This window comes from Oncorhynchus mykiss, chromosome 10, assembly GCF_013265735.2.
Source record: "Oncorhynchus mykiss isolate Arlee chromosome 10, USDA_OmykA_1.1, whole genome shotgun sequence".
In the NCBI taxonomy this organism is placed as follows: Eukaryota; Metazoa; Chordata; class Actinopteri; order Salmoniformes; family Salmonidae; genus Oncorhynchus; species Oncorhynchus mykiss.
The window spans coordinates 36,572,252-36,596,201 of record NC_048574.1 but is presented as its reverse complement, the minus strand read 5'-3'; the positions used below and the strand labels follow the sequence as shown (position 1 = coordinate 36,596,201).

The 23,950-nt window shown below is 43.9% G+C and overlaps 1 protein-coding gene across 2 annotated transcripts in view; it reads left to right on the top strand.

Annotated features, from left to right (window-relative positions):
- Window positions 1-3,253: 3,253 nt before the first annotated feature.
- The window catches only part of LOC110533100 (Down syndrome cell adhesion molecule-like protein 1 homolog), a 194,009-nt gene continuing 173,312 nt past the window's right edge, over window positions 3,254-23,950 (top strand). For both annotated transcript variants that reach the window (XM_036990185.1, XM_036990184.1), the window contains exons 1-2: window positions 3,254-3,429; window positions 16,423-16,743. In XM_036990185.1, the coding sequence (XP_036846080.1) occupies window positions 3,387-3,429; window positions 16,423-16,743 (364 nt within the window). In that variant the 5' untranslated portion in view covers window positions 3,254-3,386. The remainder of the gene's footprint in view (window positions 3,430-16,422; window positions 16,744-23,950) is intronic.

Here is a 23,950-nt window from a genome sequence, read left to right as displayed (position 1 = left end):
TCATTCCTCCTGACAGAGCTGGTGTAACTGAGTCAGGTTTGTAGGCCCTTGCTCGCACACGCTTTTTCAGGTCTGCCCACAAATGTTCTATAGGATTGAGGTCAGGGCTTTGTGATGGCCGCTCCAATACCCTGACTTTGTTGTCCTTAAACCATTTTGCCACAAGTTTGGAGTGTGCTTGGGGTCATTGTCCATTTGGAAGACCCATTTGCTACCAAGCTTTAACTTCCTGACTGATGTCTTGAGATGTTGCTTCAATATATCCACATAATTTTCCTCCCTCATGATGACATCTATTTTTATAAGTGCAGCAGTCCCTCCTGCAGCAAAGCACCCCCACAACATGATGCTGCCACCCCCGTGCTTCACAGTTGGGATGGTATTCTTCGGCTTGCAAGCCTCCCCGGTTTTCCTCCAAACATAACGATGGTCATCATGGCCAAACAGTTCTATTTTTGTTTCATCAGACCAGGGGACATTTCTCCAAAAAGTATGATCTTTGTCCGCATGTGCAGTTACAAACCGTAGTAGGACTTTATGCCGGTTTTGGAGCAGTGGCTTGTTCCTTGCTGAGCAGCCCTTCAGGTTATGTCGATATAGGACTCGTTTTACTGTGGATATAGATACCTTTGTACCCGTTTCCTCCAGCATCTTCACAAGGTCCTTTGCTGTTGTTCTGTGATTGATTTTCACTTTTCGCACCAAAGTATGTTCATCTCTAGGAGACAGAACACGTCTCCTTCCTGAGTGGTATGACAGCTGCGTGGTCCCATGGTGTTTATACTTGCGTAATATTGCTTGTACAGATGAACGTGATACCTTCAGGTGTTTGGAAATTGCTCCCAAGGATGAACCAGAATTGTGGAGGTCTACAATCTTTTTTTGGAGGTCTTGGCTGATTTATTTTGATTTTCCCATGATGTCAAGCAAAGAGGCACTGAGCTTGAAGGTAGGCCTTGAAATACATCCACAGGTACACCTCCAATTGACTCAAATTATGTCAATTAGGCTATCAGAAGATTCTATTACATAATAAAGCTATTACATAATTTTCTGGAGTTTTCCAAGCTGTTTAAAGGCACAGTCAACTTCTGACCAACTGGAATTGTGATACAGTGAATTATAAGTGAAATAATCTGTCTGAAAACATTGTTGGAAAAACTACTTGTGTCATGCACAAAGTAGATGTCCTAACCGACTTGCCAAAACTATTATTTGTTAACAAATTTGTGGAGTGGTTGAAAAACAAGTTTAAATGACTCCAACCTAAGTGTATGTAAACTTCCGACTTCAACTGTAGGTGTGGAAAAAGCAGGCCACAGCAACGATGGCCGCTCCCAGTGTAACAGTTTTTTTCCTGGGAAGGAGAGGAGGACCAAAATGCAGCGTGGTTAGTGGTCAACATCTTTAATAACGACGATAAATGAGAACACTACAAAATACAAAACAACAAAAGTGAAAACCGAACCAGTCCTATCTGGTGCAATGACACAAAGACAGAAGACAATCACCCACAAAATATACCCACAGAACATGGCTGCCTAAATATCGTTCCCAATCAGAGACAACGACAGACAGCTGCCTCTAATTGAGAACCAATCTAGGCAACCATAGACATACAAAACTACCTAGAAAGGAAACAGCACCATAAACATACAAAACCCCTAGACCAGACAAAACACATAAATCCCCCATGTCACACCCTGACCTAACCAAAATAATAAAGAAAACTAAGATAACTAAGGCCAGGGCGTGACACCCAGTGCAGACAGGCTTATGGGACAGGCTGACAAAGCATGTTCATCAGTGAGACTGCTCTGTGCTCGGCTAATTATTCTTGAGTAAATAAGTCATCATGGAGCTGATAAAACACACACTCTCTCTCTCTCCCTCTGTGAGAAATATACTCTGTGAGGCACAGTCAGTCACACACACACACATTTTGTAACACTTTTATTCCATGTCAGATCACACACACACACACTCTCATTTTCACACATGCGCACGCACACACACAGACACAGCTCCAGTTGTAGGCATGCACCTTACTGAAAACTCTACTGCACCTCCTCTGCACCTGTATTCTTTTCAACAGAGAACATAACATGAGGTTTCCAGTCCAACCCTGAGTGGGGGTCATTGGCCACTGAGCCTACTTAGACTGGAGTGTCCTTCATTGGTCATCTGTCATTATTAGCATATTGGTCCCACAATGGCAAGAGTTCAGTGTAATCAATCATTTGGATAAAACATGTTTTACCTTTATTTAACTAGGCAAGTTAGTTAAGAACTGTCTAACACAGACGATGCTGGGCCAATTGTGTGCCACCCTATGGGGCTCCCAATCACAGCTGGTTGTGATACAGCCTGGAATCTAACCAGAGTGTCTGTAGTGACACCTCTAGCATTGAGATGCAGTGGCTTAGACTGGTGCCACTCGGGAGCCAGCAAGTCCATATATGGGGTTGGGGTGATATGGTAAAAAACAAAATAATAAAAAATGTAGGCTATTGGTCTGTGTGTAATCGTTCCGTTGGCTCACCCAAACAGAGGACAGCAAATCCTGATCTCAAAAGGGTTCTTTCAAGTCTCTCCATCTCTCTCTTGCTCTCTCTCTCTCTGTTTATGTGTGTGTGTGTGTGTGTGTGTGTGTGTGTGTGTGTGTGTGTGTGTGTGTGTGTGTGTGTGTGTGAGCGCGCTGGAGAAAGAGCCTTACACATACATGCATGCATTGTGCGCGTACTCCGTGGTCAGGGAGAGGAAAGAGAAGATAGATGTGCTTCCAATTTAAGTCACTAATGCGACTCATTAGTCATATATCCTGCAATATATCCAGCAATCCCTCAGCGACTGAGTGAATCCACAAATAAACACACAAGTAATATTGTTGATTATAGGGATTTAGTCTCCAATGGTATCTGGAGTCCATAGCCAGAGAAACAGGCTGTGTGCCACCTGTGTGGCACACAGGTGGGCACGCTCACCTGCGTGTCAGAGTCTGACAGCAGACATCCACCTGTCTTCGTCAAACCGGTGCACCCTCCCTCCTTTCCAATGATAAATGACCGAATGTCCACTCCTCAACTTAACTCAACCCTCGGCCGGCTCAGCGGTTCAATTTGACGCGTAACCATCGTTCCGCGGTGTCTCATGAGAATAGGAGGGAGGCTTCACGTGTATGATAGTCACATCGAGGGGAGGGGACGTGGGCGGGTCTCACAGGCGCTTCTCATTTCCCCGCGATGGTTATCCGGGCAGCAGGGCTGGAGAGACCGCTGGGGAGCATAGTCGCCAGTCCAGCACGGAGACTCGCCTGGCCAAAGACTGCGCCGCACACTCGCCAGGATTGCCAAACATTCCTGAAAAATATACCTGCTATTTATGGCATGTGGCTTGTAACTTTACTCCTGCTGTACTCTCTCCAGGAAGGTAAGAAACACTGTTTTTATTTATTATCTTTTTTAAAACTAAATCCAGTGAGTGTCTTACTTATTCTATCCTGATTAAAATCCGTACTGCAATATGTACCAATAATTGTAAAGAAACAACAGATGTAGCAGGAAAAAAATAACTGAATTGATGTAGCCTATCAATGGAATCCATGAAATTAGGAGAGATCGGATTTGAAAAGGGTGTAAATTACTTTGTCTACAAAATCCATATTATTGTAACGGTGCAGGTAGAGGTGTTTTAGGTGTGAAGTACCCTACATGTTTTGTTGATTGCTGTGTGGCGGTGTGCACGGGTCCAAGATGCCGCAAACGGTGCTGATAGCACGGTTTGTTTTCGCATTATTCCAGCGAGAGTTATGAATATGTAAAATGGCTGGATAGGAAGAACGAACGAGATGGGAGAGAGAGAGAAATTAAGAAAGGGATTGAAATGCCTGATTTTGTCGACTTTTTGAGCGGTCAAAACTTGAATGGGCACTGGCACATGCAGTGCGAAGTATTTGTTTAAAATCTATGCTTATCATTTATTTCATTGTTAATCTTTTTTTAAATATAATTTGCTGTGATTATTTGACTTATTGGTGTCGTTTTGTGGGTCTGTCTGTGAATGTGTTTTTAGCGCTTGGCTATGGACACAGCCGTAATGTTCTGGAGGGGTAGTGTGGGGATTTTTGGGAGGTGATTTTGATGAGATTTTTGGCAAGAGTCCCTGTCTGGCGATGAGTAGGCTAGTTGCCATGTTGAAAAATGAAGTAACAAATGAAGAGCTTCTTCCACATAAATGATGCACCCAAATTAATTACCACATAATGAAAATACAATTACCCTTTTCAAAATGTCCTCTTTTATTTTGTGGACATTATGAGTAAAATGTTGGTTAGGCCTATATGATTTCTCTTATAAAGTGCTTTCTGTTTTGAAGGGGAAAATCCTTGTTCAATATGGCTGAAAATCCCCGACCCTATTACCATGCTGATCTCCCTTGCTATTACAGTGTATTATAATAATTCTGAACAGCATCTAAACAGCATCTCTGTCCTTTGTTTAGCCTGCCTGTTTTAAGTTATGTGTGTATTTTTATGAGTTATGATTTCATAAATTAGCCTGGAGGATGATTCTCTTATGACGCTATGTGTAGGCCTGACAGACATTTGTCAATACTGGAAGGACAAACTCATATAGCCTAGATACGTACTTACATTGGCGCTTGCTTCTACTTAGGCTGTTTCGTGTTAATAATTGTTCACTGACATATAAGCCTATAATTTTGGAGAAATAAGTCCTGTGCACATGAACGTTGAAATTTCGTATTTTCATAAATGGGTCTATTTTACATTGAAGCATTTGGATGTCTCTCTGAATGCATAGCAATTAAAATGAAGAAAAAAGGTATAGGCACAAATGATCTCAGACCAGCATCCAATAGTCTTTTAAAACTATTTAATTCGATCTAATTTATTAGACCAAAGAAGGCCCCAGATGCGTGGGTGGATGTAGACAAGCCCAGGCGTGTTTCCCTCTAATAGCCCACCTGAACCCTGGCTGCTGTGTGTGCGCGCGCGTGCGTGTGTATTTGTGTGTATGTGTGTTTGTGAAAGGGGGGACACCCCTCCCTCTCTGCCTTGCGTTGGGCCTGTTGGCTGTGAAGTTGCGATTTCAATGTGGTTATAATTTCATTGTAACAATATATTGTGAGCATTTTTTGTTGTTAAATGGTTCACTTTAATATTTTGTAACATCACATTTTAGTTGAATATTCTATTCCATACCTACTTCCATTTACAACGCAAATACACAAAATTCAATGAGCAAGCTAATTATTCACAGCGACAAATTGTTCAATTACGTAAATCAAAGAAAACAAATTAAAGAAGAGACACTCAAACCTATTTTAGTCAAAATGGCAGTAACAATCATTAGTATTAATTTGCTAGATCTTTAAGTGTTGCAAATCGCTCAATATTTTTTAGGCCTACAACCAATGTCGCTAAATGAAATAGCATATGTTTACGACCATTAGCGCTACATTTCCTCACGGAAGGTGGGCATTAGGCAATTTTGTCAATATGGAATTCATTTGAATGGATTTTTATAATCAGACTACATTATTTTTTAAATACAAATTTTGATAATCTTACACTGATACACAGATTTGTATTAATGATTACCTAGAATGATGATCAATTAATGATGTAGGCATTTCAGAAATGCTATATTTGATGTAGAACATTTTGTAATTTCAGTGTCATTTTTAGGATGTATAGGTCTATTGAAAAAATATGAATTATGAAATTAAAATTAAATGAATATAATCAAATTGTCCCCTCAATTGCATTTGGAAACTGAGTTGAAGAAATCAAAATATATGTTGTCATAAGGCATTCCCTCCATCGTCATAAGATCCAACTGTCACCCTCTACCCCTCCCTCCCTCCCGCTCCTGCCCCTCCCTCATATAAAATAGAAATATGCAAAATTGGTCTCTCTCTATTTTAGCCCAAATCCCCAGCTGCCTTCTCCCCACAGCTGCGCAATTAGCGCTGGGTTCTGCCGTATCACCCAATGACAGAGCAGCAAAGCAGGTCACAGGACAGAAGCGTGCCAAGATAATTGCCCATAGTCCCTGCTCTTATTTTTCGAATCGAATATGTTCATAAATCACGTTTTTTATGCAATAATACTGAAATAATAAAATGCACAGCCCTTTTCGTAAACTTAGTATAGGCCTACTTCCACTTAATTGTAACGTGAAGGGTCAGATTGTATTCTTATAAACACAAACAGACATTGTCATATCTCGATTATTTGTTAGTGTAATTTAGATTAATTCGGACTCCTTGATTCGGTGCTGGTTGCCCTGGGTTCAATAAGAAGTCAAATAGTCTTAACCTACTCGTAAAAAGGTAAAAAGGCCTACTGTTAGAATTTGTATTTATTATTGTTTTCGTTTTGAGCACAAATACACCTTCAAACCTCCCTCCCGTAAAAAATCATCCCGCAAACTTTTTCAATGGACTTCATGTGGGTACAAAACTATTTATATGTCCTTGGCCGGAGTTGCCTTTGCCTCCAGTAAGGAACTCGAAAGGTGCGTTTTACCTTGGTGTAGTGTTGATTAGGTCTACCTATTTAATAATGTTGTCAGATGTACAGTAGGCTGAACGTTTCTGCTGCTGGTGTAAAAGTGGTGCGTTGCAGTGGTGAGGCTGGCAGGGGAGCGCAGGGGAGTTCAGAGCGCCCAGAGAGGAGCAATGGAACTTTCAGCGATAGGATCATGTCATATCGTCATGGCACATCGTACCTAACCCTTACATTAACCGTATTACATTTCAGCTTCAATGGGGTGACGTCAAAGTTGGACGTCCCAAGTATCCCCTTTGCGTTTCCCATTTGCTGTTCTAGTCTCTCCACATCCTCTCGCTCTTCTCTCAACCCATCCTTACAACGTATCGTACCAGAATGGGATAAAGTATCTCGGCAAAAATGCATTAGATTAAAAAAATAGATAACGAATATGTTGGAAAAACAGGGATATGAAACATGCGTTTTGAACAACAGGTGAGGAGGTGTGTGTCTAAGTTGATAATCTTTTATCACCTCTGTTCTTCATGTATTTGAGGGAATTTTAATGGTAGAACTCGGCTAGCAGGTGGTTGTTTTTGTCTAAGGTATGTTCTCTCTCTCGCTCTTTCACTCACTCTCCATTAGTCGCTCACTCACTCACACACACTCCCCCTCCCGTTCTCTCCCTCATCACTAGGCAGAATTAAAGGATGGGGGAGGGGCGGTTTTATGCAGACTGTGCTGGGACTTGTGATCCACAGATTTGATATTCACATTATGAGAGAAACTGGCTGCTTTGATGTGAGGGGGAACGGGTCCATGGGGACTGCTGAAGAAGCACACTTTTCACTGACGCAGCATGGGCCTGGGGGGCGTATTGGGTGTACAGAAAGCAGGGGGGGGCAAAACCCATGCCTTGATGAGATGTAACCCCCAACAACCCCCCAGCCCAGCACTCACTCACTCCTCCCCACCCCACACCAACCACCTTATCCCAGACCCCTAAGGATTGTTCATAAGCTTACACCCAGGGCTGACTCTAGCCTTTTGGGGGCCCTAAGCGAGATTTGGTTGGGGGGCCCACCACCTCACTGCAAAACATTTTAGTGGCCCCTCTCTTGATGGCGGAGAGAAACATTTATGTTTTTAAAGTACATTTCCTGAAAATCTACACATTTTGCCATGAGTTGGAGATGAGTTGGACATTTTATAACAAATTTAAGGCCAGGCACCACAGGCTGAAATGACACTTTTTCATCTGCCTCTCCATTTAGAGATGTGTTGGTATTTTGGTCCGTTAATATTAGTTATTTCAAAAAGTAAGCATAAACATTTAAAAAACTTAGTTTAAATGAATATTTTCTTTAGTTTATCACACTACGTCATCAACATTTTTATGAATTTTAACCACTTTAAAATGTATGTATTTCTAAAGTGTATATGTATATACCAAAAGTGTTTTATTCAAGTCTACATTCAACACGTAAAAGTTGATAGTGATAGGATTAAGAGAAACACAAATCCATATTAAGGTGTGGTGCCTGGCCTTTTTTTGCCATGGGGCAGAGAGAACATTTTTGCAGTTTTACACCTTATTTCTTGCAATTCTACCCATTTTGCCATGGGGTGGAGAGATTCTTTTTGCAGTTTTAAACGCCCACAAGAGTGGACATTCACTTTTTTTTCAGCTGATAGACGATGCCCATAGCTTACCCATAATGTTGCACAACGATTTAAGTCAATAAGTCATAGTTTTTCATCATGAGCAAAGTCATTGTAGCCTATCATTTGACTTCACCTAGCTGTCAGAACCATGGCATGAGCACGGGCTGACTTGGCATTGCTGTTGCACAGCCTACCATGTAGAAAAACAACGCATTCTGTAGTCCAAACCGTTCAAAAGTTAGGCTATCAATATTACCAGAGCTTAATCTCCTTTGTATTTCTATGGCAGATTCACGGCCGCAATTTATGGAAGATGCCAAAACTTTGGAGATAACAATAATTGGCAAAGTCAAAGATAGTGATTTCCCCAATCCATCTGTGGCGAAGTTGTCCCTAAATGCTTATGACAAATCCAGCTCCAGAACCAGCCATAGCCTGGCCAGCTGGCTAATCTTCTGAGTACTATGTAGCAACAACATTCAACATTAGCTAGCTATATAAGGTTAGCATAATAGCTAGCTACACTGACAGCTGTCAGTGCCCTACTTGTTGTTATTTCTCCACTCCACGTGGAAATCACCACAATGTTCTCACCTCCAATTCGTGAATATGTATTAGCAGCAGGGGTTGGAATCAAAAATATTTTCCAATGGTTTCATTCTGAACAGAACCACATTTTTTTTTTCGTTACACTGTTCTGAACAGTAAAATAAAGTTCTGAACCGGTTCAAACAAAATTTTCAAAAAAGTTTATATCGTTCCTTTCTGTTCCTTTTTTCACTTTTGAAATCAACAGTTTTTTTTTACATTAAGCTCATTAAATGATTTCACCAATTGGATAGACCTGGCGAGCTAGTTGTTTATGCACATGATGAACAGACACGTGTAGCCTATGGCGCAAGATGTAGGTGTGGAGAAAGCGAGAGAGGGGTGAGGAGGAGGATTGAAGTACTGGGCATGTTGTTATGACATGCATTATCTGAATTAGGTATACAGAACTATACATAGGAGGAGCGGCTTCTTTGAAGGAACTTTGAAGGTTCTTTGAGCTAGCTAGCTAGCAAGCTTGTGCTAGCTAGCTAACACACTTTAGCTAGAAAGCTAACAAGCGTGTGTGTTCAGAGCGGCACCAGAATCAAAAACACGTCTTATCTTTTTGTAGTTAATAAATCCAGTGTGAAATGTGATAACCAGGCCTATAGTATCCTTAATGTACCATCTACTGCATCTTGCCTATGCCGTTCTGTACCATCACTCATTCATATATTTTTATGTACATATTCTTCATCCCTTTACACTTGTGTGTATAAGGTAGTTGTTGTGGAATTGGTAGGTTAGATTACTCGTTGGTTATTACTGCATTGTCGGAACTAGAAGCACAAGCATTTCGCTACACTCGCATTAACATCTGCTAACCATGTGTATGTGACAAATAAGATTTGATTTGATTTGAACTAGAGTTGAAAAAGTGAATCCATTCTTCTCTGGCTAATAAAAAAGATGAATCATGCTTGTAAAGGCCTGGTGTGTAATGTCAGTACAGTAGCCTATCGTAGCATTCGGAGGTGGAGGGGAAGGTAGCCTAAACACACAAACACTGGCAAAGATTCTAATCTTGCAGGCAGACACTGGAATACGTTTCTACGTGACAGAATGAGGGTTTGCATAGGCGCTTTGTTGCGGTTCTTTTTTGTGGGGCAAAGAAAAATGTCTAGAAAGTAAAATAACAATATTAACCAGGTTCTCGTGCTTTTATAATGACGGTTCTGTTCTGGAACAGTATAGATCAGTTTAGTTTCCGGTTCCGTTTATTTTCTAGTTTTCGCTTCTGTTCCCTGAACTGGTTCCAACCCCTGATTAGCAGCCTGTTTCATTCTTCGGATGTGAAACCTAAACGAGAATTTCCACTATAGGAATTACCCCCAGCGGCCGCTTATGCCTGGAGCCGGCCCTGCTTACACCTACCTCCATCTCCCTGTCTCTCCTTTTCTCATTTTTATGTACTTACCCTCCCCCTGCTCCTCACACACACACACACACACACACACACACACAGACACACACACACACACACACACACACACACACACACACACACACACACACAGGAAAATATTTGATTCGCTCAGTTCTAAATGCAAACACGTTGGCACACAACTTCAAAAGTCGCTGTGAGACTCACCAAGATCTGAGATAGCTAGCATTCGGAAGGTTAGAGATGGATAGATGGAGGGAACGGAGGGGAATGAAGAGCACAGGGAGATGGAGGGAAGGAAAGGAGGAAGTGGAGTTTCAGTCTGGCTGAAAATGATCCTACGTCTGTCTCCATGGGAAGAGGTGCTCCATGATGTGTGACAGAGAGAAAGAGAGGAGGATGGGGGTTGCAAGGGAGCATTGATGTGTATGCACATGAGCAGAGGGTAAAAGAGAGAATGAGGGAGAGATGAAGAAAAGGGGGGGAAGATGTAGAAGAGAAGAAGGCTTTATGCATTTGGTTGGGCTCAGGGAGTGAGGGTGTGAGAGTTTGTGTATTAAGGGGGTGAGGGTGGTGGGAATGTTGGCATTTGTTTACCAGCTCATCAGTGTGTGTATCGTGTTTAACATGCAATACGATTGTGTGTGTGTGTGATTTGTGTGTGTGGAGTGCATTTGTCTGTGTGTGTGTGTGTGGAGTGAGTGGCGTAGGCCAGCTGCATTATGCATAATGAAGTATTGCATAGGCAATGGCTTCTGCATCTCGACATACATATTCATGTCTCGTTCTCTAGCAGGCTGCATAAAATAGTGTCTCAGTGTGTTCTGCGCACACTCACTCCTGCAGCCAGCTAACCAGCCAACCAGGGCTCAGCTCAACCAGCACTATTAGCAGGCTCCAATGCACTGCAACGAAAACACCCCACAATAAATAAGGGGAGGTGGATGTTTCGTTCTCTATCTTTTCGATTGTTTTTCTTCATCGTGTTTTCTTAGCGGTTTTGGACTGAACTTCCAGCTCAACAGGTCAACGCTTATGCGTTGGACTGAATTTGACTGAAAGGGCATTGGTTGATGTGTTAGCATGACATAGTACAGTAATACGCTGACAGTCAATGCACATTCAAATGGGATACTAGAATGTTTTGGCTGTATGATTGATTCCATCCAGACTAGTTTGTCTTAAAAGAAGTCACTGATTCCACAAAATGGAGTTGGCCATTTTAGCCACTCGTTGCCTCTTTGGCTTCTCCTCCCATTGACTTGGATGGAACATGGAAGTCACCCGCACCAAGTTTATACACATAAAATGTATTCACACTACATTCACATGTAGTATGTTCTATGTCTTTTTTTAGTCACATGTCAGTGCCACCATGGCAACCCCTCTTTTATCTCCCAGTTTGAATGTATCCTAAGTGCTGCTCAGAGCATGTGTGTCTGTGTGTTTGTCATGTGTGTGTCTGTTTCTGACAGCCTTTGAGTGTGTGTTTGTTGTGTGTGTGGTGTGTGTGTCTGTTTCTGACAGCTTTTGAGTGCCACTCCACCCTGCCCAGTACAGTACCCTCTGCCCCCCCAAGCCTCCTCACCCCCCAGGCCCCTAATCTAAAGAGATGTGGTCCTGCTTCGCAGCCCCCCCAGCTCCCCTAAGCTCTCAGGGTGACCCCCAGCCTTTAGCCCCCTTCCACCCCTCCACTTTAGTCCTGTCCCCACATTGGGAGATTATAGATATTGCAATCTTTAATATGGGTTTTATGCTCGAGGGCCATTATCAGTAATCTGCAAGGGGTGGGGGAGAATGTCTGACCTGGATTCAGTAGCCCACCATCGGATGGACGGCTAGAGTTCATATTTACCATCTCTAGCATACTGCCCTCAGTTGACGTAACAACATCATTATCCAGAGGAGCTGAACTTACTCTAGGTTTAATGTATAGACTGTCTATGGTGTTGATCTTACTGTAGGGTTAATGTATAACCTCTGTCCATGGTGCTGATCTTACTGTAGGGTTAATGTATAGCCTCTGTCACGGTGCTGATCTTACTGTAGGGTTAATGGATACCCTCTGTCATGGTGCTGATCTTACTGTAGGATTAACGTATAGCCTCTGTCCATGGTGCTGATCTTACTGTAGGGTTAACGTATAGCCTCTGTCCATGGTGCTGATCTTACTGTAGGGTTAATGGATACCCTCTGTCATGATGCTGATCTTACTGTAGGGTTAATGTATAGCCTCTGTCATGGTGCTGATCTTACTGTAGGGTTAATGTATAGCCTCTGTCATGGTGCTGATCTTACTGTAGGGTTAATGTATACCCTCTGTCATGGTGCTGATCTTACTGTAGGGTTAATGTATAGTCTCTGTCATGGTGCTGATCTTACTGTAGGGTTAATGTATAGCCTCTGTCATGGTGCTGATCTTACTGTAGGGTTAATGTATAGCCTCTGTCCATGGTGCTGATTCCGTGAGAAAACGCTTCATGGTTTGATGTGTTGTTATCACCACCATCTGAATCTACACATGTAAATAATCTGTCTGTCAACAACACAAGGTACATACTTGCGTACACAAATTGACATTTAATGAGCCCATGAAATGATATCGATTTCAGGCAGAAGATGTGGCATATTACCTGTCAAAAATTAAAGGCAATGAGCCCCTTTCAAACAGCCAGTTATTTACCACTTTCTTGCAGGTATACCCCTTTCATACATATCAGTGGTTAACTGGCACATTGGGAGGGGTGGGGGTGTTGTTAACCCATAGGGGGATGTTTGAATTCCAAATTAGGGAGGTGTTAAACAATGGAAGTGTTGATCAATTTACCTGCAGAAAAAGCAGAGAACCATTCACACAGTACCGATGGCTGTATTTTGGTTACAGGTTCTGTGAAAATGCAGGAGTCATGAGTAGGTCTTTAGGAGGGGTTTAATGTACAATGCTATAAAGAAGCAGGCATGGTAAATTAGTGGGATTTTGTCTGTGTATGAAAGGGATATATGTGTTTACCAGAAGGGTACTAGAGAGCCTGGTGCAGATGTTTGGACAGTGGTGTCGGAGGGGCTGGACAGTGGTGTCGGAGGGGCTGGACAGTGGTGTCGGAGGGGCTGGACAGTGGTGTAGGAAGTGCTGGACAATAGAGAGTCCACAGCTAGATGTGAATTTCTGGGGTGGGGTGATTTCTCGGATCTCTGAAGCTCCAATGATCTGGCTACAGATAATTTTGCTTCATTCATACGTATGCTAGATGGTTAGATGAATGAGTTGAACTCTGTGTGCTGAGCTGAACCTGAAAGCTGATACAGAATGGGAGTTAGAAAAAATGTGTGTATTACATATTGGGGGGGGGGGGGGGGGGGGGCAGGGCAAAGATTTGGACACATCTGTCCATCTATGACAGGGTCATTTCTCTCTTCTAATCTTCCCCTCCTTGACCCTAAATGTGGGGACCTCCCTTTCTCTCTCTGCTGGGGTTGTGTGTCCCTAATCTGAGTACCCAGGAGGAACACTCCTGGTGTGTTAAATATGAAAGGAGATTAAACCGATTTAACTCTGCGTCTGGCATACAAATTCCAATCACATAACTTAACTGTGTGTTTCCTCTGTGAGTGTGTGTGTGTCTGTGTGTAGGTAGAGGCCTCCTCCCACATCCACCTAACCCACCAGAGGCTTTAGCCCAAATCCCTGGCTTTCTGCATCACATGACTGATGTTTGCAGCTGGACATTTGACATACATTTGTTCTGATTATTTTGCTCCACATTTGAAGGGCATTCTTATCCTTCCTGTCTGTTACATCTGTTTATTACTCTTCAGTTTAATTTATTATGACTTTAATTGAACTATTTTTATTTTTTTAACTAGGCAAGTCAGTTAAGAACAAATTCTTATTTTCAATGACAGCCCACAAACAGTGGGTTAACTGCCTGTTCAGGGGCAGAACGACAGATTTGTACCTTGTCAGCTCGGGGATTTGAACTTGCAACCTTTCGGTTACTAGTCCAACGCTCTAACCACTGCCGCCCATTGAATAACGCCTGGGCAGATTTCCAGATGTGTGTTTTGAATATGGTGCTCAACAGTGTGTTTTTCAAGCAGTTCCTCACCTGTTATTTTACAACAGTGACACTTTGCTTATACAGTTCTACTGTTCTACAGTTCTACTATTCTACAGTTCTATTAGTTCTACTACAGTTCTACTGTTCTACTACAGTTCTACAGTTCTACTGATCTACAGTTCCACTGTTCTACTACAGTGCTACTGTTCTACAGTTCTACTATTCTACAGTTCTATTAGTTCTACTACAGTTCTACTGTTCTACTACAGTTCTACAGTTCTACTGTTCTACAGTTCCACTGTTCTACTACAGTGCTACTGTTCTACTGTTCTACAGTTCTACTACAGTTCTATAGTTCTACTGTTCTACAGTTCCACTGTTCTACTACAGTGCTACTGTTCTACTGTTCTACAGTTCTACTACAGTTCTACTGTTCTACTACAGTTCTACAGTTCTACTGTTCTACTGTTCTACTATTCCACTACAGTTCTACAGTTTTACTGTTCTACTGTTCCACTGTTCTACTATTCTACTGTTCTACAGTTCTACAATTCTACTGTTCTACTGTTCTACTTTTCTATTATTCTACTGTTCTACAGTTCTACTGTTCTACTGTTCTACTGTTCTACTACAGTTCTACAGTTCTACTGTTCTACTGTTCTACTATTCTACTGTTCTACTATTCTACTGTTCTACTGTTCTACTACAGTTCTACTATTCTACTGTTCTACATTTCTACTGTTCTACTGTTCTACTGTTCTACAGTTCTACTATTCTACTATTCTACTGTTCTACAATTCTACAGTTCTACAGTTCTACTGTTCTACTGTTCTACTGTTCTACAGTTCTACAGTTCTACTGTTCTACGGTTCTACTGTTCTACTACAGTGTTCTACTACAGTTCTACAGTTCTACTGTTCTACAGTTCTACAGTTCTACTATTCTACTGTTCTACAGTTTACTGTTTTACAGTTCTACTGTTCTACTGTTCTACAGTTCTACTATTCTACTGTTCTACAGTTTTACTATTTTACAGTTCTACTGTTCTACTGTTCTACAGTTTTACTGTTCTACAGTTTTACTGTTCTACTGTTCTACAGTTTTACTGTTCTACTGTTCTACAGTTTTAATGTTCTACAATTTTACTGTTCTACAGTTCTATTGTTCTACAGTTTAACTGTTCTACAGTTTTACTGTTGTACTGTTCTACAGTTGTACTGTTCTACTGTTCTACAGTTTTACTGTTCTACTGTTCTACAGTTTTACTGTTCTACTGTTCTACAGTTTTACTGTTCTACTGTTCTACTGTTTTACTGTTCTACAGTTTTACCGTTCTACAGTTTTACTGTTTTACTGTTCTACAGTTTTACTGTTTTACTGTTCTACAGTTTTACTGTTCTACTGTTCTACCGTTTTACTGTTCTACAGTTTTACTGTTTTACTGTTCTACAGTTTTACTGTTCTACTGTTCTATTGTTCTTTAGTTTTACTGTTCTATTGTTCTACAGTTCTATTGTTCTACAGTTTTACTGTTCTACTGTTCTATTGTTCTACAGTTGTACTGTTCTATTGTTCTACAGTTCCATTATTCTACAGTTTTACTGTTCTACAGTTCTATTGTTCTACAGTTTAACTGTTCTACAGTTTTACTGTTCTACTGTTCTATTGTTCTACAGTTTTACTGTTCTATTGTTCTACAGTTCTATTGTTCTATTGTTCTACAGTTTTACTGTTCTACTGTTCTATTGTTCTACAGTTCTACAGTTGTACTGTTCTACAGTTGTACTGTTGTTCTACAGTTCTATTGTTCTACAGTTTTACAGTTCTACAGTTCTATTGTTCTACAGTTGTACTGTTCTATTGTTCTACAGTTCCATTATTCTACAGTTTTACTGTTCTACAGTTCTATTGTTCTACAGTTTAACTGTTCTACAGTTTTACTGTTCTACTGTTCTATTGTTCTACTGTTCTACTGTTCTATTGTTCTACAGTTCTACTGTTCTACAGTTTTACTGTTCTACTGTTCTATTGTTCTACAGTTCTATTGTTCTACAGTTTTACTGTTCTACAGTTCTACAGTTGTACTGTTCTATTGTTCTACAGTTCTATTGTTCTACAGTTTTACAGTTCTACAGTTTTACTGTTCTACAGTTTTACTGTTCTTCTCTCTACACTACTTATTACTGACTGTGATATCTCTCCCTATGCAGTACACAGTGAGGATGTGGGCTCTACCAGGCTGTACTTTGTGAAGGCGTCCCTCCAGAGGCTGACCTACTCCAGCTCGGTGGGGGTGTCTCTGCCCTGTCCGGCGGGCGGCACCCCCACCGCCATCCTGCGCTGGTACCTGGCCACCGGCGATGACATCTATGACGTGCCCCACATCCGTCATGTCCATGCCAATGGCACCCTCCAACTCTACCCCTTCTCTCCCTCCGCCTTCAACTCCTACATCCACGACAACGACTACTTCTGCACCGCAGAGAACCAGGCTGGCAAGATCCGCAGCCCCAACATCAGAGTCAAAGCTGGTGAGGAGGAGGGGGGGGGGTGTAGAAGAAGAGATGGCAGAGGGAAGGGACAAGTGAAGAGGGGGGAGGGGGAGAGGAGGTAGAGAGTTTGGTTAATAGAAGTTAGAAGGACAGAGGGCCAGAAGGAACTGATACTAAGCGGGTATAGAGGTTAGCGCATACTGGCGGCCCGTGGGCCGAATTTGACCCTCGGGTGGTTTAATTTGTCCCCCCGAGTTTTCTGAGCAAAACATATGTATATTATTTTTGGGGGACATAAAAGACTCCAAGCTCCAAGTGATTTTAAAATAAAAAATATGTTCCCCAATAGAAACACATCTGATCGTATACAAATGTAAGGTTTGAAATTATTATGTTTTAGTCAAATGTTATATTTGTTTGGGCTTCTTGCTGTCAATTTGCAGTCTACAGATTATATGTAATTATGTTCCGTCCCCCCGACCATCCGCTAGTTGATGATCCCTGGGTTAGAGGTCAGAGGTTAGAGGATAGAGGTTAGAGGGACAGAAGGTACTGATACTAAGAGGGGAGCGATAGAGGTTAGAGGATAGAGGTTAGAGGGACAGAGGGACAGAAGGTACTGATACTAAGATGGGAGGGATAGAGGTTAGAGGGACAGAGGGACAGAAGGAACTGATACTAAGAGGGGAGCGATAGAGGTTAGAGGGACAGAGGGACAGAAGGAACTGATACTAAGAGGGGAGCGATAGAGGTTAGAGGGACAGAGGGACAGAAGGCACTGATACTAAGAGGGGAGCGATGGAGGTTAGAGGGACAGAGGGACAGAAGGTACTGATACTAAGAGGGGAGGGATAGAAGTTAGAGGGACAGAGGGACAGAAGGTACTGATACTAAGAGGGGAGCGATAGAGGTTAGAGGATAGAGGTTAGAGAGACAGAAGGTACTGATACTAAGAGGGGAGCGATAGAGGTTAGAGGATAGAGGTTAGAGGGACAGAGGGACAGAAGGTACTGATACTAAGATGGGAGGGATAGAGGTTAGAGGGACAGAAGGAACTGATACTAAGAGGGGAGCGATAGAGGTTAGAGGGACAGAGGGACAGAGGGACAGAAGGCACTGATACTAAGAGGGGAGCGATAGAGGTTAGAGGGACAGAGGGACAGAAGGTACTGATACTAAGAGGGGAGCGATAGAGGTTAGAGGGACAGAGGACAGAAGGAACTGATACTAAGAGGGGAGCGATAGAGGTTAGAGGGACAGAGGGACAGAAGGAACTGATACTAAGATTGGAGCGATAGAGGTTAGAGGGACAGAGGGATAGAAGGAACTGATACTAAGAGGGGAGCGATAGAGGTTAGAGGATAGAGGTTAGAGGGACAGAGGGACAGAAGGAACTGATACTAATAGGGGAGCGATAGAGGTTAGAGGGACAGAGGACAGAAGGAACTGATACTGAGAGGGGAGCGATAGAGGTTAGAGGGACAGAGGGACAGAGGGACAGAAGGAACTGATACTAAGAGGGGAGCGATAGAGGTTAGAGGATAGAGGTTAGAGGGACAGAGGGACAGAAGGTACTGATACTAAGAGGGGAGCGATAGAGGTTAGAGGGACAGAGGGACAGAAGGAACTGATACTAAGAGGGGAGCGATAGAGGTTAGAGGGACAGAAGGAACTGATACTAAGGGGGGAGCGATAGAGGTTAGAGGGACAGAGGGACAGAGGGAACTGATACTAAGAGGGGAGCGATATAGGTTAGAGGGACAGAGGGACAGAGGGAACTGATACTAAGAGGGGAGCGATAGAGGTTAGAGGGACAGAGGGACAGAAGGAACTGATACTAAGAGGGGAGCGATAGAGGTTAGAGGATAGAGGTTAGAGAGACAGAAGGTACTGATACTAAGAGGGGAGCGATAGAGGTTAGAGGATAGAGGTTAGAGGGACAGAGGGACAGAAGGTACTGATACTAAGATGGGAGGGATAGAGGTTAGAGGGACAGAGGGACAGAAGGAACTGATACTAAGAGGGGAGCGATAGAGGTTAGAGGGACAGAGGGACAGAGGGAACTGATACTAAGAGGGGAGCGATAGAGGTTAGAGGATAGAGGTTAGAGGGACAGAGGGACAGAAGGAACTGATACTAAGAGGGGAGCGATAGATGTTAAAGGGACAGAGGGACAGAGGGACAGAAGGAACTGATACTAAGAGGGGAGCGATAGAGGTTAGAAGGACAGAGGGACAGAGGGACAGAAGGAACTGATACTAAGAGGGGAGCGATAGAGGTTAGAGGGACAGAGGGACAGAAGGTACTGATACTAAGAGGGGAGTGATAGAGGTTAGAGGGACAGAGGACAGAAGGAACTGATACTAAGAGGGGAGTGATAGAGGTTAGAGGGACATAGGGACAGAGGGACAGAAGGAACTGATACTAAGAGGGGAGCGATAGAGGTTAGAGGATAGAGGTTAGAGTGACAGAGGGACAGAAGGTACTGATACTAAGAGGGGAGCGATAGAGGTTAGAGGATAGAGGTTAGAGGGACAGAGGGACAGAAGGTACTGATACTAAGATGGGAGGGATAGAGGTTAGAGGGACAGAGGGACAGAAGGAACTGATACTAAGAGGGGAGCGATAGAGGTTAGAGGGACAGAGGGACAGAGGGCACTGATACTAAGAGGGGAGCGATAGAGGTTAGAGGGACAGAGGGACAGAGGGACAGAAGGAACTGATACTAAGAGGGGAGCGATAGAGGTTAGAGGGACAGAGGGACAGAAGGTACTGATACTAAGAGGGGAGCGATAGAGGTTAGAGGGACAGAGGACAGAAGGAACTGATACTAAGAGGGGAGCGATAGAGGTTAGAGGGACAGAGGGACAGAGGGACAGAGGGACAGAAGGAACTGATACTAAGATTGGAGCGATAGAGGTTAGAGGGACAGAGGGATAGAAGGAACTGATACTAAGAGGGGAGCGATAGAGGTTAGAGGGACAGAGGGACAGAAGGAACTGATACTAATAGGGGAGCAATAGAGGTTAGAGGGACAGAGGACAGAAGGAACTGATACTGAGAGGGGAGCGATAGAGGTTAGAGGATAGAGGTTAGAGGGACAGAGGGACAGAAGGTACTGATACTAAGAGGGGAGCGATAGAGGTTAGAGGGACAGAGGGACAGAGGGACAGAAGGAACTGATACTAAGAGGGGAGCGATAGAGGTTAGAGGATAGAGGTTAGAGGGACAGAGGGACAGAAGGTACTGATACTAAGAGGGGAGCGATAGAGGTTAGAGGGACAGAGGGACAGAAGGTACTGATACTAAGAGGGGAGCGATAGAGGTTAGAGGGACAGAAGGAACTGATACTAAGGGGGGAGCGATAGAGGTTAGAGGGACAGAGGGACAGAGGGAACTGATACTAAGAGGGGAGCGATATAGGTTAGAGGGACAGAGGGACAGAGGGAACTGATACTAAGAGGGGAGCGATAGAGGTTAGAGGGACAGAGGACAGAAGGTACTTACTGATACTAAGAGGGGAGCGATAGAGGTTAGAGGATAGAGGTTAGAGGGACAGAGGGACAGAAGGTACTGATACTAAGAGGGGAGCGATAGAGGTTAGAGGGACAGAGGGACAGAAGGTACTGATACTAAGAGGGGAGGGATAGAGGTTAGAGGGACAGAGGGACAGAAGGTACTGATACTAAGAGGGGAGCGATAGAGGTTAGAGGGACAGAAGGAACTGATACTAAGAGGGGAGCGATAGAGGTTAGAGGGACAGAGGGACAGAGGGAACTGATACTAAGAGGGGAGCAATAGAGGTTAGAGGGATAGAGGGACAGAGGGACAGAAGGAACTGATACTAAGAGGGGAGTGATAGAGGTTAGAGGGACAGAGGGACAGAAGGAACTGATACTAAGAGGGGAGCGATAGAGGTTAGAGGGACAGAAGGTACTGATACTAAGAGGGGAGCGATAGAGGTTAGAGGGACAGAAGGAACTGATACTAAGAGGGGAGCGATAGAGGTTAGAGGGACAGAGGGACAGAAGGTACTGATACTAAGAGTGGAGCGATAGAGGTTAGAGGGACAGAGGGACAGAAGGAACTGTTACTAAGAGGGGAGCGATAGAGGTTAGAGGGACAGAAGGAACTGATACTAAGAGGGGAGCGATAGAGATTAGAGGGACAGAGGGACAGAAGGTACTGATACTAAGAGGGGAGCGATAGAGGTTAGAGGGACAGAGGGACAGAAGGAACTGATACTAAGAGGTGAGCGATAGAGGTTAGAGGATAGAGGTTAGAGGGACAGAGGGACAGAAGGTACTGATACTAAGAGGGGAGCGATAGAGGTTAGAGGGACAGAGGGACAGAAGGAACTGATACTAAGAGGGGAGGGATAGAGGTTAGAGGATAGAGGTTAGAGGGACAGAAGGAACTGATACTAAGAGGGGAGCGATAGAGGTTAGAGGATAGAGGTTAGAGGGACAGAGGGACAGAAGGTACTGATACTAAGAGGGGAGGGATAGAGGTTAGAGGGACAGAAGGAACTGATACTAAGAGGGGAGCGATAGAGGTTAGAGGGACAGAAGGTACTGATACTAAGAGGGGAGCGATAGAGGTTAGAGGGACAGAAGGAACTGATACTAAGAGGTGAGCGATAGAGGTTAGAGGATAGAGGTTAGAGGGACAGAGGGACAGAAGGTACTGATACTAAGATGGGAGCGATAGAGGTTAGAGGGACAGAGGGACAGAAGGTACTGATACTAAGAGGGGAGCGATAGAGGTTAGAGGGACAGAGGGACAGAAGGAACTGATACTAAGAGGTGAGCGATAGAGGTTAGAGGATAGAGGTTAGAGGGACAGAGGGACAGAAGGTACTGATACTAAGAGGGGAGCGATAGAGGTTAGAGGGACAGAGGGACAGAAGGAACTGATACTAAGAGGGGAGGGATAGAGGTTAGAGGATAGAGGTTAGAGGGACAGAAGGAACTGATACTAAGAGGGGAGCGATAGAGGTTAGAGGATAGAGGTTAGAGGGACAGAGGGACAGAAGGTACTGATACTAAGAGGGGAGGGATAGAGGTTAGAGGGACAGAAGGAACTGATACTAAGAGGGGAGCGATAGAGGTTAGAGGGACAGAAGGTACTGATACTAAGAGGGGAGCGATAGAGGTTAGAGGGACAGAAGGAACTGATACTAAGAGGTGAGCGATAGAGGTTAGAGGATAGAGGTTAGAGGGACAGAGGACAAAACCAAAAGGGAGAGGATTGATTGACAGCCTGCTGGCCACAGCACAAGCCACTCAGAGAAGAACCTGTCCAAACCCTGGTCCCAAACCCAGGCTGACCTAGAACACAGTCTACTCTGCTGTGACAACATCTGTAACACACAGGCAGACACACAGCGAACACAGGCGAGGACACAGCCTTGCCCAAACACAGGGTCACTGAACTCTGTTACACACCACAGACCCTTCAGCCTCATCACCGTGGTGAATTAAGGCCACTGACCTGTGTCCCTCCCTAGCTTTACGTAACAACCTTCAATTATCCCTTATCCTTCATCTGGTTTGATACTGTATTGCCCACAAACACAGTATGTACTGTACATGTGTTGCAAGTGACATCATAGAAGCACAAAACACTCCCACTAACGACAGTATCTATGCAGATGTTGCGGCTGCTGCTAGTTGCTATGCTATTCCTAAAGCATCAGCTGACTAGCCCGATGCTCTCTCCCTCCATCTTCTATTTCTATGTGTCCTCTCTTTCTCTTCATGCCCTCTCTTCTTCCTCTCTCCTTCCTCCTCTCACACCGTCCTCTGGTACCATGCTAAATATAGCCGCAGTGGCACGCTTCTTTCATTATCTCTCATTATGAAACCTAATTGGTGCACTCCACTGATTAGACTTCATGCCAGTGCTTTAACAAGGTGTACCTCTTATAAACCAGCACAGAATATAGCTGATGTGGGTGTACATATAGATTTCTCTGCGTCTATCCATCCATTCTATCCATTTCATATCATATACTGGATCTACCCAGTGGAGGTGAGATGTTCCGTTGAACCAGTTGGTCAAGTGGTCACCTGGACCAACCCCTTGTAGACACTTTTACAATTCTCCTGGACTGTAGGTTCTCCACAACCTCTCTTGTCGTTGTTCCGCCACCCTTCCTCCCTCCCTCTCTCACTTCCTCTCTCCCTCTCTGTCCATCATTCACATCAGGGCAGACAGTCCCTCCCCCGCTCCTCCTGCTGTCAACATCTGTTTTCATATTCTGCCTCCCAACACCGACCTGCACTAATACATGTTCCTACTAATACTAATACTAGCTAGAGCCAAACCAGTGGAGGATTATGGAGAGAGAGGGAGAGAAATGGAGAGAGAGATGGAGAGGGAGAGAGAGAGACAGAGACGGGCAGAAAGAGAGAGAGAGCCTGTGATCTGAACTGCACGCCAGCAGGTCGGTCGCTACTCTCCACTTGCTCCTTGCTGCTGCTGCCTTCATTCCCTCATGACCCAAAATCTCACCCCAAGGGGTCTAGGGATTAGCATTTACAAAACCATAGTAGCCCGTCCCATATCCAGGGAGTTATGTATGGTCAGGGAGTTATGTATGGTCAGGGAGGTATGTATGGTCAGGGAGGTATGTATGGTCAGGGAGTTATGTATGGTCAGGGAGGTATGTATGGTCAGGGAGGTATGTATGGTCAGGGAGGTATGTATGGTCAGGGAGGTATGTATGGTCAGGGAGTTATGTATGTTCAGGGAGGTATGTATGGTCAGGGAGGTATGTATGGTCAGGGAGTTATGTATGGTCAGGGAGGTATGTATGGTCAGGGAGGTATGTATGGTCAGGGAGGTATGTATGGTCAGGGAGGTATGTATGTTCAGGGAGGTATGTATGGTCAGGAAGGTATGTATGGTAAGGGAGGTATGTATGGTCAGGGAGGTATGTATGGTCAGGGAGGTATGTATGTTCAGGGAGGTATGTATGGTCAGGGAGGTATGTATGGTCAGGAAGGTATGTATGGTCAGGAAGGTATGTATGGTCAGGGAGGTATGTATGGTCAGGGAGGTATGTATGGTCAGGGAGGTATGTATGGTCAGGGAGGTATGTATGGTCAGGGAGGTATGTATGGTCAGGGAGGTATGTATGGTCAGGGAGGTATGTATGGTCAAGGGAGGTATGTATGGTCAGGGAGGTATGTATGGTCAGGGAGGTATGTATGGTCAGGGAGGTATGTATGGTCAGGGAGGT